The following is a 17,934-nucleotide window of genomic DNA, read 5'->3' as shown; positions in this document are numbered from 1 at the left end:
AATTCAATCCCTAGTTCATCCAATATCAGTTAAATTATCCAACATCCACTATAAACTCTTTCACTTTCAGCTTTATGTAATCTTTAATTTTACCAAACACAAGAGATTCAATTTGTTTGCTTATTTGCTATCAATTAACTTATTCGTCATCTATTATAAATTCATCTGCTATCAACTAACTTAAAAGTTATTTACCAGTATTTTTTACCAAACACAGCCTAAATACACAACACTTTTTCACCAAGCTTGGTTACATAAAGAAAAATCTGAAACAATTAGTCACAGGAAACCTCTTTTCAGGTCTCGGTTTCGAATTTTTCTCCCCCTACGTCTCTTTTCTCCCCCCGAATTTCCATTTTTGCCTTTGAATAAAAATTTAGGAACACGTTTTCCGAATTTAAACTAGAAAACTTCGGAAAACACATTCCGAAAGTTTTTGTTCAAGGACAAAAACAGAAATTCGGGGAAGAAAAGAGACGTGGGGGTGGGAAGAGAAAAATTCATCGGTTCCTCTAACATAAGCCCAAATCAAAACCCAAATAAGTGTCATTTTTCCCACTCTCATCCATCTGTTTGGACCATACTATGATGAATTCCACATATATTCTTTACTAGTAAAAGGAAGGTTGAATTGCTCACAAGCAAACATTGTGATGATGTGGCACTCTATAAGAAAAGTTTACAATCTCTATTAAAATCTTTTCATATTTCATATAATAGAGTTACTCTAATAATAAATAATAAACAATAATAATATATTAAAAAAAAAACTAACACAATTTATTGGTGTTGAATTGAGACAAAAATGAATTGCAAGCAATGAAAGGTGGCACGATGCATCATGTTATTGTTTTAATTGCATTGCAATATATTATTAAAATATATATTGTATGTTACAATTCCACATATGTAAAAAGTAAGATAAGATAGTTTCACAATCCTCTCCCTATATGCTCAAAGAGTCAAATCTATCAAAGTTATAATGCGGCAATAATAACTTATAGGAATACAAGTATATTAAGGATTGATAGAACTAAATATGACGGGGAATCAGGAATGTGAGAGAGATTAAGATATATATTAAGATACAAATAGCCTGCAGGGAAGGAGATGGCAAACACAAAAATGTGTAGAAACTAGAAGCATGGGTAGTACAATATAGCAACACATAATTTGATGCAGAATGTGTACAGGTGTACAACGGATATTGAATTACTGCTATTCAGGATGGAGGTTTTGGGTGTTTGCTGTATTGGCAAAAACATAAGAGAGGCTTAGAAAATGGATCTAGGAGCAGCTATTTGGAATGGTGTGAAGCATGAGAACTGGAGTGGAACTAAATGTGATAACATAGGAAGCAAACAAAGTAACTAAAATTGAGTTTACGATGTAATTTTATGATTATGATGTTCCTGATCAATTGTTTTGGATATTGACATAGGATGTAAATGTTAGATAATAATATTATTAGGGCTTTAAGTATTGGGCTTTATATGTTAGTAGTTTAGTAGTCCATTAGGAATTATTATAAATTATTTTGTAATCCTTATTTTGTTAAGTAATGCTATTATAATATTATTGAAACCCTAGCCGTCACTTTGTGTTTCTCTCTGAACTTTAACATGGTATCTAGAGCTTGTTTCGATCCGCCTTGAACCACCTGTTTGCTTCCGCTGTCTAGTTCTCAAAAATTTGGGAACGAAATCGTAATCGAGTTGTGGATTTTTGAGTTTGTTGATTGTCGTATCAGTAGTTGTCTGCAAATTGTTGGGTTATTCTGTTTTGATTGCCTCTGTTTAATTTGTTAAATTGCATCTCAGTTCTCTTGGTCGAGTCTTTTGTTGATTATTTGTTTCTAATTGAGCGGTCCGATTTTGTGATACTCGGTCAGTTTTCCACATCACGTGTTTGATATCAATACTATTTTGATAAGGTAGGTTATGTGTGATCAGTTACACTTTTTGAATTCTATAAGAAATTAGAAAGTCTTGAAAATTTGTTTTGGTGGGAGCATTGATTGGCTTTTCTTGTCCTATTGTTGCTATTGCCTTCTAGTGCCACAGTAATTAAGATATGGTTTTTGTTTTTCCACGGCAATTTGATGTTTGGTCTATGGTGGTGTTGGTTTGCTTGTGTTTCGTTTGGTTATGCTTCCTTTAGTTTAGTTTGTTACTCTCTGATTTGGTTTGTTTTGTCATGACTGTTTTTTGTTTGGTTCTGTCCGGTGAGTTAAGATAGTACTCACAATCTGTCTGGTGAGCGAAAGCTCACAATCTGTCTGGTGAGGGAATACTCACAATTTGAAATTTGAATCCGGTGAGGGAATACTCACATTGAATCCGGTGAGGGAATACTCACATTGAATCCGGTGAGGGAATACTCACATTGAATCCGGTGAGGGAATACTCACAATTTGAAATTTGAATCCGGTGAGGGAATACTCACATTGAATCCGGTGAGGGAATACTCACAATTTGAAATTTGAATCCGGTGAGGGAATACTCACATTGAATCCGGTGAGGGAATACTCACATTGAATCCGGTGAGGGAATACTCACAATTTGAAATTTGAATCCGGTGAGGGAATACTCACATTGAATCCGGTGAGGGAATACTCACAATTTGAAATTTGAATCCGGTGAGGGAATACTCACATTGAATCCGGTGAGGGAATACTCACATTGAATCCGGTGAGGGAATACTCACAATTTGAAATTTGAATCCGGTGAGGGAATACTCACATTGAATCCGGTGAGGGAATACTCACAATTCGAAGTCTGAAATCTGAAGAAGTTGAATTTGAAGCTATTAGTTAATTTAGTTTATTTTCGGGTTGATTTGTAACAAGCTCAAAGCTTAGTACGCTTTAGCTTGAGGGGTAGTATTAGAAATAAAATATTTAGTTAGAGTAGTTTGATTTTCGTTTTTTGTTTGACAAACTCTCGATGATTATCTGATAATGCATCGTGAGTTTGAGGGGAAGTGTTAGATAATAATATTATTAGGGCTTTAAGTATTGGGCTTTATATGTTAGTAGTTTAGTAGTCCATTAGGAATTATTATAAATTATTTTGTAATCCTTATTTTGTTAAGTAATGCTATTATAATATTATTGAAACCCTAGCCGTCACTTTGTGTTTCTCTCTGAACTTTAACAGTAAAGACTATATTGATCTAATCCTAGCACTTCTTATGCTATGCTTAATTGATTCAGTAAATTCTGAATTAAATTTATTTTATTTTAAAAAAAAACAGCTTCTTAATCATAGACCTAAATAATAAATAACTTACAGGAAAATAAAGTATTACTATTATTGATGGTGGATTTCAGAATTCCTTCACTATAGATATAGAGTATCTTACAGGAGGTATATGCTTCATTCATGTTCTATGAAAACATATACTACCTCCATCCCTTTTTAGACGGAGATACTACAATTACATCTTAGCAACTAATATGGAAGACATGATTTTACAGTAAAAATGATAAAAATACAAACTCATTCCTAAATCTTTTAGGAAAGCATTTGAAAGGAGCACCTGTCTTCTCTTAATTGGTGTTTTGGTGCCATAAAATTCGCAGTAATACCTAAGAAATTTTTTTTATACAAAAAGGTTGAAAATTCAACTACATACATCATTAATATGAATAAGGATGAGTGGATGACCAGTAGATCAGCCAGCTTTACCTGTGTCTCACCATAGGTCTTTACAAGAGCACTGACCATCAGTGAAACAGTGAAATCCAGAAGAATCTCTTAGAATAATATCCCTCTTAGTGACAATAGAGACATATTTCAAGAATGTATGGCAGTCTCCACAAAGAAGGATGTTCTTTACAATCCGAATGGGCTTCCCTGGCTTTGTCGTCAATAGTCCATAAGTTGCTGCTAGTTTTGAACTGTGATAGAATAGAAAATTTTCCTTATGATGCTCCTCCACTTCGTGGAGAACAAAGCTCGTGTCAGGTTTATATCCAACTTTTAGGCACTCTAACATTAGAATCTCCAACCCACTATATATGTCTTTGTCTTGCGGATGAGATCTATCTCTTGCATAGAATGAATGTCTTTTCTTCTGACAAATGATCCAACTTTGAGCCGGGAATTTGCGAAATCCCTTTTCTCTCATATTTTGCCTAGTCATCTCAGAGCAATCCCATCTCCCAAAAGATGAATACAAATTTGAAACAAGTATATAAGTAGATGGATCTTTAGGTTCTATGGCAAGAATATTCTTGGCAGCCCATTTTCCAATCGCTGTATTCTTATGGAGTCTGCAACCGTCAAGCAAAGCGCGCCAAACAAAACTAGAAGGTTTAAAAGGCATCTTATCGATGGTTTCTAGTGCCTCTTCCAAAAGACCCCAATGACCCAAAACACTTATGAAGGATGAATAATGCTGAGATGTTGGCTCAATTTGATAAACAGTTCTCATTGAATTAAACAACCTACGACAATCATCAACCAAATTCAAGTTAGTTTGCCTGTAGGCTGAAATTATCAAAACGAATGTAGCTTCATCAGGCTTTATGCCCTCTTCCTGCATTTTCAACCATATTTCCAATGCTCTATCACCCTGTCTGTGCATAAGATATCCAGAAATCAAAGTATTCCATGAAACTATATCGGTAGAGGACATGCCACTGATCATCTTAATTGCATCATCTACATTCCCACATTTAAAATACATACTAACAACAACATTTCCAACTTGCGCATTAGAATGAAAGCCAAATTTAAGAACTTGACAATGGATTTGCTTTCCCATATCATGATAGCCAATGGTTCCACAAAGATCAAGCATAGAAGTTAATGCCACTTCATCCATAATCAATTTCCCTTCAGAGTGACCACGATGGAAAACAGAAATCGCCTCATCCAGTTGCCCGTTTCGAGCATAGCCACACATCATGGAAGTCCAAGCCACAGAGCTAACTTCCTCCGATTCTTCCCACATGCCAAACATCTTCTTAGCATCTACCATCCTCCCACACTTTGTGTACATGTCAAGCAAAGCCCCTTCAACATGAACATTTGATCCGAACCCAAACTTGATGGCAAATCCATGCATCTGCTTGCTAACCCTGTAATCAGCAAGCAAACTACAAGCATTAATCCCAATACTCAAAGAGAAATTGGTCAACTCCATGCCCTCCTCCACCATTCTGATAAACAACTCCATAGCCTTTAAACCCTCACCATTTCCACAAAACCCAGACAAAATAGCATTATAAGTCACACAATTCTTCTCCGGCATTTCATCAAAAATCTTCAACGCCAAATCCACATAACCAAACTCCATATACGCCTTTACTATCTCGGTCCAAGTTATAACATCTCTCACATTCATCCTCTCAAATAAACAAACCACATCATCAATAGTTCCACAATTGGTGTAAAATCCAATAAGAACATTCCCAACATTCAATTCAGCATCCAAACCAACCTTAACAGCATGCGCATGCACTTGCTTCCCTTCCATCAAGGCACCACTCGCAGTACATGCAGTCAAAAGCGTTGACAAAGTAAAATAATCAACTTTCAACCCATCAGTTAACTGCATGTCAAGAAACAATTGAAACGCAGCATCGTACATAAACTCATCAACCGCACACGACATAACAGTGTTCCAAGACACAATATCCCTTTCACGCATTTCATCAAACACCTTGAAAGCAGATTGAAAAAATCCACATTTTGAATAAAACGCCACAAGCGCATTGGAAACAAAAACAGATTTCAAATACCCAGTTTTGATAACCGCAGCATGTAACTGAACACCAAATTGAAAGTTAAGAATTCGAGTGCAAGCAGTTAAAATGGCAACATAAGTGTAACCATTTGGGCTAATACATGAATTAGTAATCATGTGAAGAAAAATAAACAATGCTTGTTTTTCGCGATTCGATTTGGAGAAAGCGGAGATGATTGCAGAGTAAGAAACAACATTGGGGGAAGAAAGTGAGAGAAAAAGACGGTGGGCGTAAGATAAAAGACGGAGGTTGATGTAAGTTGAAATGAGGGCGGTGGAAAGACGAGTGTTTTGAAATTCATGGTGTTTGAGGATGGTGGCGTGGGTGGCTTTGGCGAGGTTGGTGTGGTTGTGGTGAGAAGAAAGACGGAGGAGGAAGAAGAGAAGGGAAGGGGGGTGTAACTGGGGGGTGGAAATTGGAAGTGGATGGTGGGAATGGGTTTGAAGGGGATAGTGGGTTTTGGAAATTTTGAGAGGGAAGTGAAAAAATGAAGGTTTTTTAGGTTTGAAATTGAAGTGGTGATGATGAATGAAAGAGGAAGAATTGGGTTGTTGAAGTTGGAGGTGTGCCTCCATTTTTCTATATATCCTCTGGCTTTTTCAACTTCATTTTATTTGCCGCGAGAAGATAGAGATACTGTACCGTTTAATTGTGTGTCTACATGGAGCTTCCCTCCCGTTTATAAGTTCAGCGTCGTCGAGGAAGTAAAGTCTGATGAAAAATTGCACGACGATACTGTATTATTGCATGGAATATGAATCGATAATTTTTCTTCGGACTCTCGTGATTCTTTTTATCACTTAGATTTTCTTTTTTGCACTTCAATAAAAATTTTGGTTTCTGTTTATCAATTTTTTCTTGAATTTGAATTAAAAAAAACTTCGATTTCTGCGAACCGAATTTTTTTAAAAGGTTAAAATTGGATTTTTGGGAAGTAAAATAGAATCATGAGGGCCTAAAAAAAATTATCATCTGAATCTCATTTTGTAGCTTGACATTGGATAGGTTTATGTTTGAAATCGATATACATAAATTAAGGGTGTCCCATATATTAGGACCTAAAAAACTATGGAAAGGGATGGTCAAATAATTAAGAAAGATGATAAAATGATAATGGAGAAAAAATATAGAGAGGATATGGATATGACATGAGAGATAACACATGGTTGAAGATGATTTAATTCATGTGTTTGGGTGTATATATACGAATTTCTTATGATTGTTGTATGATGTCGTAGTGTACGAGAGATGAAAAGTACGATGACTTTATCAAAAAAATATGATAATTATATATTATTTATGTTGAGCTTTGTTAGAGCATAGTAGCTAACAATATTCATGAGACGTTTGATTTTTATCTCTTTCTAGATGTCAAAATTTAGCGCATAAAACACAAAGCTAGCAATGATTTGCTTTGACGGATAATAGACCCATTTGGGAGTTTAAGACTAGCATGAACCCAAAAAAAATTTCATCATATATCCAACAAATCTTATTCATTAGTTATTTTCTTAAAACACAACTTAACTATTAACTACAATAAATCCCCACAACTGATTTTGAGTCATCAATCCCCACAACCATAACCCACAAAGTTGTTGCCATAACATTGTCATCTTGATTCCTAATAAGTAAAAATCGATACTCCCTCCGTCCCAAAATATAAGCAAAAATGAGTCAAAAAAATTTGATGTATTTGGTTAAAAATTTGGATCAAATACGTCCACTTTAGTTGACCACATTTTACTTATATTTTGGGATAGATGGAGTACATTGTTAAGAACCATGTATGAAATGGTCAAGTCCACGTCATTGTTTGTATTGTCATCGGATAATAGTGTAATTTAATTTAGGCTTAATTAGTAAAATGGTCCCTTAAAAACATTTTTGGTTTTATATTGGTCCCTTAAAGGAAAAAATGTTCGAATAGGTCCCTTAAAGACCTATTCGGACTTCTTTTTTTCTTTAAGGGACCAATTTAAAACAAAAAATGTCTTTAAGGACCATTTTACTAATTAAACATTTAATTTAATTGCATGTATAAAAAAAAACTATACAGTGAATATATAAAATTTAACTATAATCTATACAAGTCATCACCTATAATCATACAAGTCATCACAAGTATTCGAACTATTAAACTATTTAATCTAATTTAGAAGTCAGTTCTAGTATCAATTAGTCCCAACTCCCTCCCAATCGCAGTTACGAAAGATCGAATTCTAATTCTTTATATCAAGTTCATCGCCAATCACCACTAGACTAACTAATTACCGTACACAACATATTGTTCAAACACAAAATGACAAAAGAAAAAAAAAATGACAATAATAATATTTTTATTTTGTTTTTGATAATTTTTTTTAAAAATTAAAATGTCAATGTCAACTTAACAAAGAAAAACATAAAACAAACTTTTCCGTCATTCTTCTTTCTTTCTTCTTTACCAAACTTGAAATCGAAGTTAGTTGAACATAATAGAAGATTATAAAAAGGGATTAATTTAATTAACATTAACGAGAAGACGTTAATGGATTTCAGCATTGAACCTCACAACTGTTTCTGATTTTCCATGGATGCACCTCGTAAAAACCAGGTACTTATCAATTTCATAATTTCCTCTAATTTTTTCTTCTATTTTGGGTTTAACCACTCGAATTATTGATTTGGTTTTGATAATTGAATTTTTTGTTGTTTAGGTATCGTTAAGAGGAGCGAGTGCGAAGGAGATTACGCGAGATGATCTTCTTCAGAAAGTCTCACGAGAAAGAGAGCTTCGCAATTATGCAAAACGTGCTGCTGCTGCTGCTCTCTTCATTCAGGTTCAACATCTTTGCTTTTTTTTTTTCATAGAAATTTTTCAAGATTTAACTTATTTGCATGCATAGATTAGATGTGACATGATATGAGGATAGGTAAAATTTTTAAAGTATCAATAGGATACATGACATGGCTGTAAATTAGTTAGAAAAGAAGGGACATGCAATGTATGTGTAAGCTATTTTACACTGACATCCAATGAGAATTAGATATTTCGAAGTTATTTTTAGGGTGCATTTGATCCGATAAAAAATAAGGGACCAAACAATTTCAATTGTACTATGTTTGATTCTAAAAATGTTTGAGATTGGACAAATTGTGGGGAAAGGGACAAGACAAAAACTGAAATTCTCATAAAATCACCGGACAACTTTTTTGTCACAAGCACAAGTTGTCTAAAATATCAAAATAACATTTTGTCTACCAAACATATTACAAAACATCAAGTTGTTTAATAGCTTAAGTGTTTCTCTTGTGTTGTTCTGTCCAATACTTCCATTTTGCATATTAAAAGGACCCTTAAAGTGTGGTTACAAAGTGGACTTGTGTTACAGTTTGATAAATTCTCATGTGATATCAGTCTAAAACTAATTTCCACCGAGAGTGTATCCCCACTTAACTCAATTAATTAATATAGAAATACAAATCTTAACTCAAGATTTTTTTTAATACTCTAAGAGTTGGAATGAGTCCTTAATACACGATGAAAGAGCTGGTCTAGATAAACTTTTCAGCCTGCATTTATAGGAAAAGGAAAGTTGAAATGATTTTGAACTGAGCTTCTCGCATAAGTTAAAAACAACTTGGTTGCATGATTCTTCTGATCTTGTATTGGTATTCATTCACACCTCATGTTTGTCTCAAAATGGAGAAATGACAGTTTTTTCTTAATTTTGAAAGAGAGTATGGAGGCGCTTCAAGGTTACAAAAGCGGTTGCTCTGAAACTTCAGCAGGAATGGGAGACAGCGGTGAACAGTTATACTGGGGTGATGACTGCAAATTGGATTTCAAAAAATCTGTTGAGGCCATTTCTATTCTTTGTGACCCGTTTCTCAAATCGGTATGAGAAGGTCCGTAGCAAGAAAATAGACTCTATGAGGACGTGCTTTACATTCTTATTGGAAAGCCTGCAATCTTCTGGTATATTCTCATTTTGATATTCTTTTATTGGTCTTCAAGTTAGTGTTCCAATTATATTACTCATTTTAATGTGATGGCTTGCCTACAGCTTATATGAAATTATGAATAATTGAATATGGCAAGATACTTTCTGTTGCTTTGTTTTTGTAGCGTTTAGAATTCGATGGACCTATTTTCCTTTTCCTTGTTAACGCACATACTTATTATATTTCTAATGGATCTATTATTTTCTTTGTTTAGATTCAAAGCGGAATTTTTGCTTTTTGGCGATTGGTACAGCTGAAGAGAGAAGAATTTGGAGTTACCAGGCACAGCGACTTACTTCTCTTGGTTTTTCGATTCTTTCAGAGTACAGTGAATGCAATTCAGGGGCTCAAGATATTACTACTGTTACATATCTAGCGATGCGTATTCTTGTAATGTTAACTGATCTAAAAGGATGGAAAGGTATTACAGACGACAACCGCTTAGATGCAGATTTAGCCGTGAAAGGTTTAGTTGAGTTTACAGGGAGTAAAAAAAGTGGTAGTTATGTTTCCATTGCCAGATATATTAGTGCATTGGATAATTATTCTTCCCAGATGAAAGTTATCACCCAGGCAGATGAGAAATTTGTTATTACTGCAAGTGCAATAACTTTAGCAGTGCGGCCGTTTTACCTGACAAACTCTGATGGAGAAAGGCCTGATATGCTGAATGTCAACCATGGTGCTAAGCAGTATATTATATATCTAATGACTATTCCTTGGCTTGTGCAACATCTCCCACCTGTTCTTCTACCTGCTTTAAAGCACAAATCAGTTTTGTTCACATGTTTTCAGACACTATTGGTAAGCATATTTAAATCAGAACAATTTCACCTGCAAAATTATTAACCGTCTCTTTTGTTTTAATGATAACTTGTTCTCTTTTATTGTTTTTTATTCTTTATGAAATTTTCAAATCTTATATTTTGATGTCACTAATGATACATGTAAATATAACTGACGTATTTGTGTATAATAAATGGAAGTTGTTCCAACTTTTGACTTGCTGAGTTGATGATTCATGATTTGTGTGCACATTTTACTTCTATATTCTTATGTAATTAAATTTTGTATTTGTTAGTATCTGTCTTTCAGTATTTGAGTTATTTATCATAATGCAAATGGTTCTCAGTATTTTATATATAGGAATACTTGCGCGTGCGCACACACACGCAATACTTCTTAAACTGAAAAAACTCAACCTTGTTTAATATGAAACTGTTCTTTACTTGTTTTTCTCTATCTGTAAAAGATATCAAACAATGGCTCAAAGGTGAGTTTTGCAAAGGGAAGAGTCTCTCTGTAGTATTAAGATATTGCCATCACATCCGTCTAGAGTCAATAAGATCATAAATTTGTATAACTTCATAGATTATGCTATATTATTTAAACATATCAGAACTGATCAAGCTTTGACAGGTGATGACAGATTTTGAAAGAGAATGTTTTAATGGATATGTCAGAGTTGGTTAAGTCCGAAATTCTTGTCTCTATCAAAGCTATTCCACCAGTTGGTTGGTCTCTCGCTAACTTTATATGTCTAGCAACAGGGAATGAAAATAATTCTGTAGACTCCGGATCCTTCAATCAAGGTTTAGACTGTGCATTGTATGTCCATGTTATTGTCACTCTAGCAGAAAGCCTACTGGCTTGTCTTGATAATATTGAGTGGGTAAAAAAGAAGAAATCTCTCCAAACTGATGCTGAAAGTTCAACCCATGAGTCGTTAATAATGTCATACATGGATCAATTTAGGCCTGTTTGTCAGCAATGGCATCTCACAAATCTTTTATCATCAGTGAATAGAGATGTCACTAACATGGCTAAGACTTCAATCTCAAATAATCTGGAATATTTGGGGAAGCTAGATCTGTCTGATGTTGCACTTTTTTATTCTAACTTACTTAGAATATTTTCAGTCTTGAGTCCAATTCGTGGTTCATTGCCAGTTCTTAACATGCTATCGTTTACTCCTGGATTTCTTGGGAGATTGTGGGGTGAACTTGAGGATTCCTTTTTCTCTGGAGACAAACATATGTCGGATAATCACACAAGTGAAAATGGAAAACATAAAGCTTTTGAGAAGATTCCCAAACAGCCAAGTAAAGACGGGACCAATAAGTGGGTCAGCGTATTTCATAAATTTACAGGTAAGTCACAAACTGCAACAGACTGCTCAGATCCCATTGGCAGTCACTCTGGACCTAACGGAGTGAATTTAGATCCATCAGATGTATGGGACATAGAACCTATGAGGCATGGTCCACAAGGCATTCCAAAAAGTATGTTTGCTACGCTTCATCTTTTCTGTGCGACCTATTCTCACCTGCTTTTAGTTCTTGACGACATAGAGTTTTATGAGAAACAGGTAGCAGCTTGGTTTCTTCTTGTCCCAGTCCTTTTATGAATTAGTTCACATTTTCAGAAACTTACTTTTCCAGAGAATTTGATAACATTGATAGGTTCCATTCAAGTTAGAGCAGCAACGAAGAATTGCATCAATGCTAAATACCCTAGTCTATAATGGCTTGTCCCACGGTAATGGTCATTATAATAGACCTCTCATGGATTCTGCTGTCAGATGCTTACATTTAATGTATGAAAGGGATTGCAGACACCCATTCTGTCCGCCTGATTTGTGGCTTTCTCCTGCTAGAAAAAGTCGACCACCAGTTGCAGTTGCTACTAGAACTCATGAAATATGTTCGGCCAACCTGAAATCTGATGATTCTTCATCTTCCTTGAGTGTAGGCTCTGTTATCACCATGACTCCTCATGTTTTCCCATTTCAAGAAAGGTAACTACTAGCTCTGTGACTATGGTCATTATGAGGCCTCTTGCTTGTCATAAATTCTGTTTTATTCAACTTTGGTATTCTGTACTTTTTACTCTTTTGACATTTTCATTGTCACATCAACTGAATCTTTAGAAGGATAAATCATAGATAAAAGAGCTAATGATCAGGGATGACGACACCCAATTGACCCGATTGAATTATTTTATTAAGTTTTCTCATGTTAGTAGACAAAGTGCAAGAGTTAGAAAAAGAATCTAATCTTAGTTTTGTTTTTTCTGGTAGTGTGAATTTTCCTAAATGAGCAAACGTTTCACGGCTATCTTCACCGTGTAATATTGTCTGTTCTTTCTTCTCTTGGTGGGTTAAATTAAGAATTGATAGACTATGATCAACTTAGAACATTATCGTTAATATGTCCTTTTCATTTTTCGAACTATCTTAGTATGTGCATGAAGAATCACTTGGGGAATACTATTAATCATCTATATTATGCAATAGTAGATATTTCATTAGGAGTGGTAGTTTCATTTGTAATTTATCCATTGTAGGCTATATGCTGAGTATTAGAAACCTTAAATGGAGCAAAACAATAAGAGTAAACTTTGTAAGGGAGAAAGATTGTCAATGAGAGTATTCATAAATCATAAATATAATTGAATTGGATTTTTTTTCATTGTGAGAGTAGAGGGAAAGGGATTTGATTGCAATGTGTCATCAAAATCATTCATTTGTTTCGAATGTAACCCATGATACAGTTTCTGATTGGAAGTACTTAATCACTTGGTTTATTGCTTAAATAGAGTTGAGATGTTTCGTGAATTTATCAAGATGGATAAAGCCTCACGCAAAATGGCTGGTGAAATTTCTGAACCTGGCTCACGAGCCATTGAGATAGTAGTACGTCGGGGTCATACAGTTGAAGATGGATTTCAACAATTAAATTCGCTTGGGTCAAAGTTGAAGTCATCCATCCATGTATCATTTGTCAGTGAATGTGGCCTTACGGAGGCTGGTCTGGACTATGGTGGATTATCGAAAGAGTTTTTGACCGATTTATCAAAAGAAGCATTTTCCCCTGAGTAAGTTTGAGACTTTATTTTGTATTTTCTTGCTTTAATGTCATGGTTATGTCCTCTTCCAGGAGTGACTTCCTTAGCTGAAAGTTTTCCTTTTGCTCTAGATATGGGCTTTTTTCCCAAACCTCAACTTCAGACAGTCTCCTAATTCCAACTGCATCCGCAAGATTTTTGGACAATGGTCTTCAGATGATTGAGTTCCTTGGAAGAATAGTTGGTAAAGCTCTATATGAAGGGATATTACTTGATTACTCTTTCTCACATGTTTTTGTACAAAAGCTATTGGGGAGATATAGCTTTCTTGATGAGTTATCAACACTCGACCCAGAGCTATACAAGAATCTTATGTATGTCAAGGTAATACCAAGAGACATATCCATGTTGTTGCTTCTCTTATAAATCCTTTGTCAAAGTTAATCAGGGCCATCCATAATGTATCGTGTTGCTTCTCTTATAAATCCTTGTATTTAAAATTTTACATGGTTTGGTGCTGCTTCTTGGCCTACAATGTTCCTGCTTCTCTAGATAACCTTGGTCCATGTGCAATCCTTCTAAACAACAAATACTCATGTATAATTGTATATGAATTTTCTCGAAGAGCTAATGTCTTGGTGGGTGGTTGCTGGATGTTATATAACTCTTAAATAACAGTATTATTAATGAAAACCTTAAAAATTCAATAATTCATTAACAAGATCCAATTTGCATTTGGTATGTTAGATTTGATTTTAAGATTGGGATTGTTCTTTCCTTGAAGTAATGTACTGGTCTTTGTCTCATTTTTAATTTAATTCGCCCAAGTTTGACTTGGGTGGTTACTGTGCATGCCTGTTTTTGCTATTGAACATTTCACTGGAAGGTTCACATAATTGTTCATGCAGAACTATGATGGTGATGTCAAGGAGCTCTGTCTTGATTTCACAGTTACTGAAGAATCATTTGGCAAACGGCACGTGGTTGAGCTCAAGTCTGGTGGCAAAGATATTTCTGTGACAAATGAGAACAAGATGCAGTACATACATGCAATGGCAGACTACAAACTCAACCAACAGGTTTTATCATCATTGAATCTAATGCAAATTATTCACTTCGTCACTGTACTAACTGTTGTATCATGGGTATATATGTAACAATGTTTAAATTGCAGATATTTCCCTTTTCAAATGCATTTTATAGAGGGCTGGCCGATCTTATATCTCCATCCTGGTTGAAATTATTCAACGCTAGTGAATTTAATCAGGTATCTTCTTTACTAAGTCTCTTTAAAAGGTTTTCTTTGTGAGTTTAATATTTCCTCTTCTCTCTTGCACAATGAACAATGGAGCATTTCTGCAACAGAATTCTCCGTTTACTAAAACTATGTCCTCTGTGTCAATAATAATCTGCTCTATAAGAGAAAAATAACTGAATCAAGATGCAGTTGCTCACTCATTCACTATAGTCAATTTGTGACAATTTGTACTGAATTTTATTTGTGATGAGTTCACTTTTACAGCAAGAATTCTGAGATATTCAAGAATGCAGTTACTTTCAGGTGGCAATTATGATATCGACATTGATGATTTTAAAAATAACACACGGTACACTGGTGGTTATTGTGAGGGGAGCCGGACAATCAAAATCTTTTGGGAGGTATTGGAACCTCAGCACTACACACATGCACACACATAGCAATCCCAATACATTATCTATGCATACCAAATTATTTAAACTGATGTGATACTCTGTGTACTTCCCTTGTTATATGCAAACCTCTCAGCTTTGTACACGGTGGTCATATGACTCATATCTAGCACAATTTGCAGATTTGCTTTCTTTCTTGATGACTTGATTATAAAAATTGTCTCCATTATTTTATTATCATCAATTTATTTCCATATGCTGGACATATATGACTATGAATTTGGTTGAAATGCAGTTTCTCATCCTCTCTAATACATGCATATTTGCTGTAGAATGTGACTATTGACCATTATTTTCAGCCTCATGAATTATATTGAAGAATTTATGGATGCAATTTCTGTAGATTCCAGTTTTATGACATCAATATTCATTTTCTGCTTTATGTTGACTGTTTACAGGTGATTAAAGGCTTTGAACCAAAAGACCGTTGTAAGCTTCTTAAATTTGTCACCAGTTGTTCCCGTGCTCCATTACTTGGGTTCAAATACTTACAGCCACCTTTTACCATCCACAAGGTATGCTCTTGACTTTCTATGTTTGATAGGCATACAAGATCATTTATACCATCACCTCTATTATCCCATTTGCTTTGTTTATCGTAATGAAATATGACATGGGTTACAATTTTTTTTTACTGGAAATAAAAGAAGGAAAATGCTAAATTGTACCCTTAAGGCACTTGTAAAGAAAACAAATATAGAAATTTTGAGTTGAAAACTGGTGTATTCAACATTTTAAAGTTTAAAATTGCCATTTCCAATGCAAATATTCTATTTTTGCTTTCTTAACTAGTGCCCTTAGGGCACTTGTTAGCATGACCTAAAAGAATACCCAAAAATGATGCATTTGTTTAGCGAATACTAGATTTCATTGAATAGTATCATTTGGTCTATATGTTCACCTAGGTTGCATGTGATGTCCCTCTTTGGGCGACAATTGGAGGACAAGATGTAGAGCGGCTTCCATCAGCTTCAACCTGCTACAATACCCTTAAGGTACTACTGAAGCACTAATAGAGTAAAAACTAATATGAGAACACATCCTTAACCATATATGCGGGTGACATGTAGCACGATAGACTCTTGAAAATCTACGAACAAGGTATTTGGCTATGAATATCTGAAAGCAAGATTCTCATGTCAGTTATGAGTTATGATGTATTGAACATGGGGATCTTGAAATTTTCATGATCTCATAGCCGAAAATATCATATAGATAAGCTTAGTAATAAGTATAGACTTTTGGATGTCCACTTACTAAACACACCCGCTTGGTCATTTAAGTCATCGAGACAAACATGTTGCTTTTTTAGACAATCCCTTGTCATACATTTGAATTCCTTACACTTTTATGTTCCTCCTCTCAATGACTACAGCTTCCAACATACAAACGTCCAGGCACTTTGAGAGCAAAGCTTCTATATGCTATCAATTCAAATGCCGGATTTGAACTATCTTGATTTGCTTCAGGAGGTCAGTATTTTTTGGTTGTATGATATAATGAAATTGCACTAATTTCTGTTGCATCTACTATGATTTTCGGATATTTCAACGATGCTGTTGGTCTAACTAATCACATATAATCTTTTGCAGCTCATTTCTAATTTATGGACTTTGTGAATAGTCTATTTGTTCGCGCCACTTTTATGTGTCTGTTTCCAAGCATGTACATTTGGTAGTGGACCTAGCCATCTTATCCCAAAGAGGCTACTAGGTAGTACATATTACTGCAAGTTTAGACAAGGGGACTGTTTCTGCAAACTCTCAGATGCTATTTAAGTTTCGACAAAGAATAGCATCCTGGTTTAGTTTGGGAAGATATTGGTTGCTTCAAGAGCCAAACTGAGTAATGACTGTGTGCAAACAGCTAGTTGGTGCGATGGTTGTTACTCCAAAAATTTCCATTATACCAGTGCATGGAGATTCTGTTGTATTTATTTTAAGCAGGTGTATACATGCAAATAATGATCAATGTACCATTAAAATAATGGTTTATTTGTTTTCAAAACTGGAACTAGAATGGCATATGTAGGTTTGGCTCAGCTGAGTGCATACATATATACTGTACTGATTTTTTTTCTTAGACACAAAATTTTGTTTTTATTTTGAAATGTGGTATTTTTTTGTCTTTATTGTTTAGATTTAGTTGCGATAGTATTTTCATCGTGATTTTTGTGTGTTAATCCTCCGGTTTTCATGAGAAGAGACTTTGATAACTCAAAGTCCAACCGGGAAGCATCTCTTTCTTGGTTATAATGAGACGGAAATTTGGATTCTAGGGATGATTCTGGTAAAATCCAGTTCACAATGAATGAATGAGTTCTGATGGAGATGAGTGTTTAATTGTAGAAATAATATACGTAGTAGTAAGAGAGAAGAAGAGTTGTTTGATGGTAAATTTTGAGTCATCCTTTTCATTCCATTTGTTCCTCAGATTTGGATCCTGTCTATTGCCAGCACAACAGAAGCTACTAGAAGGATAAACTAAGGCACTGTTTGGTAAGTCCAATAAGCTAGCTTATAGCTTATTGGACTAGTTTATAAGCTTGTTTAATAAAAATGTTAATAATTTCAACACTTAAAATAAGTAAAAAGACTCAATCTCAGCCAAAGTCTAAGAGCTATTGTTTAATCATG

General features: G+C 34.7%; 2 protein-coding genes across 3 annotated transcripts; one reads left to right on the top strand and one right to left on the bottom strand.

Annotated features, from left to right (window-relative positions):
* Nucleotides 1–3,211: 3,211 nt before the first annotated feature.
* On the bottom strand, nt 3,212–6,829 carry LOC123892524 (pentatricopeptide repeat-containing protein At5g03800). The gene has a single exon (XM_045942330.1). It carries the CDS (start codon nt 6,328–6,330, stop codon nt 3,697–3,699), a length of 2,634 nt encoding a protein of 877 aa, XP_045798286.1. The 5' UTR covers nt 6,331–6,829; the 3' UTR covers nt 3,212–3,696.
* A 1,317-nt stretch (nt 6,830–8,146) lies between these two features.
* On the top strand, nt 8,147–17,415 carry LOC123890684 (E3 ubiquitin-protein ligase UPL7). 2 transcript variants are annotated; one of them, XR_006802923.1, is made up of 16 exons: nt 8,185–8,351; nt 8,455–8,577; nt 9,476–9,716; nt 9,957–10,546; nt 11,172–12,110; nt 12,205–12,539; nt 13,340–13,618; nt 13,720–13,972; nt 14,497–14,667; nt 14,763–14,855; nt 15,140–15,247; nt 15,697–15,813; nt 16,204–16,293; nt 16,674–16,770; nt 16,891–17,244; nt 17,330–17,415. XR_006802923.1 is itself a non-coding variant. In XM_045940342.1 (15 exons), the coding sequence occupies exons 1-14, from the start codon at nt 8,328–8,330 to the stop codon at nt 16,755–16,757; spliced, it is 3,447 nt and encodes a 1,148-aa protein (XP_045796298.1). In that variant the 5' UTR covers nt 8,147–8,327; the 3' UTR covers nt 16,758–16,770; nt 16,891–17,415. The 2 variants fall into 2 exon arrangements, 1 of the variants encoding a protein (XP_045796298.1); XM_045940342.1 differs by having other exon boundaries at nt 8,147–8,351; nt 16,891–17,415.
* Nucleotides 17,416–17,934: the final 519 nt, after the last annotated feature.

This window comes from Trifolium pratense, linkage group LG6 (genome assembly GCF_020283565.1).
Source record: "Trifolium pratense cultivar HEN17-A07 linkage group LG6, ARS_RC_1.1, whole genome shotgun sequence".
Taxonomy (NCBI): domain Eukaryota; kingdom Viridiplantae; phylum Streptophyta; class Magnoliopsida; order Fabales; family Fabaceae; genus Trifolium; species Trifolium pratense.
Note: the sequence above shows the minus strand (reverse complement) of the source record. Positions and strands in the feature narration are given on the sequence as shown.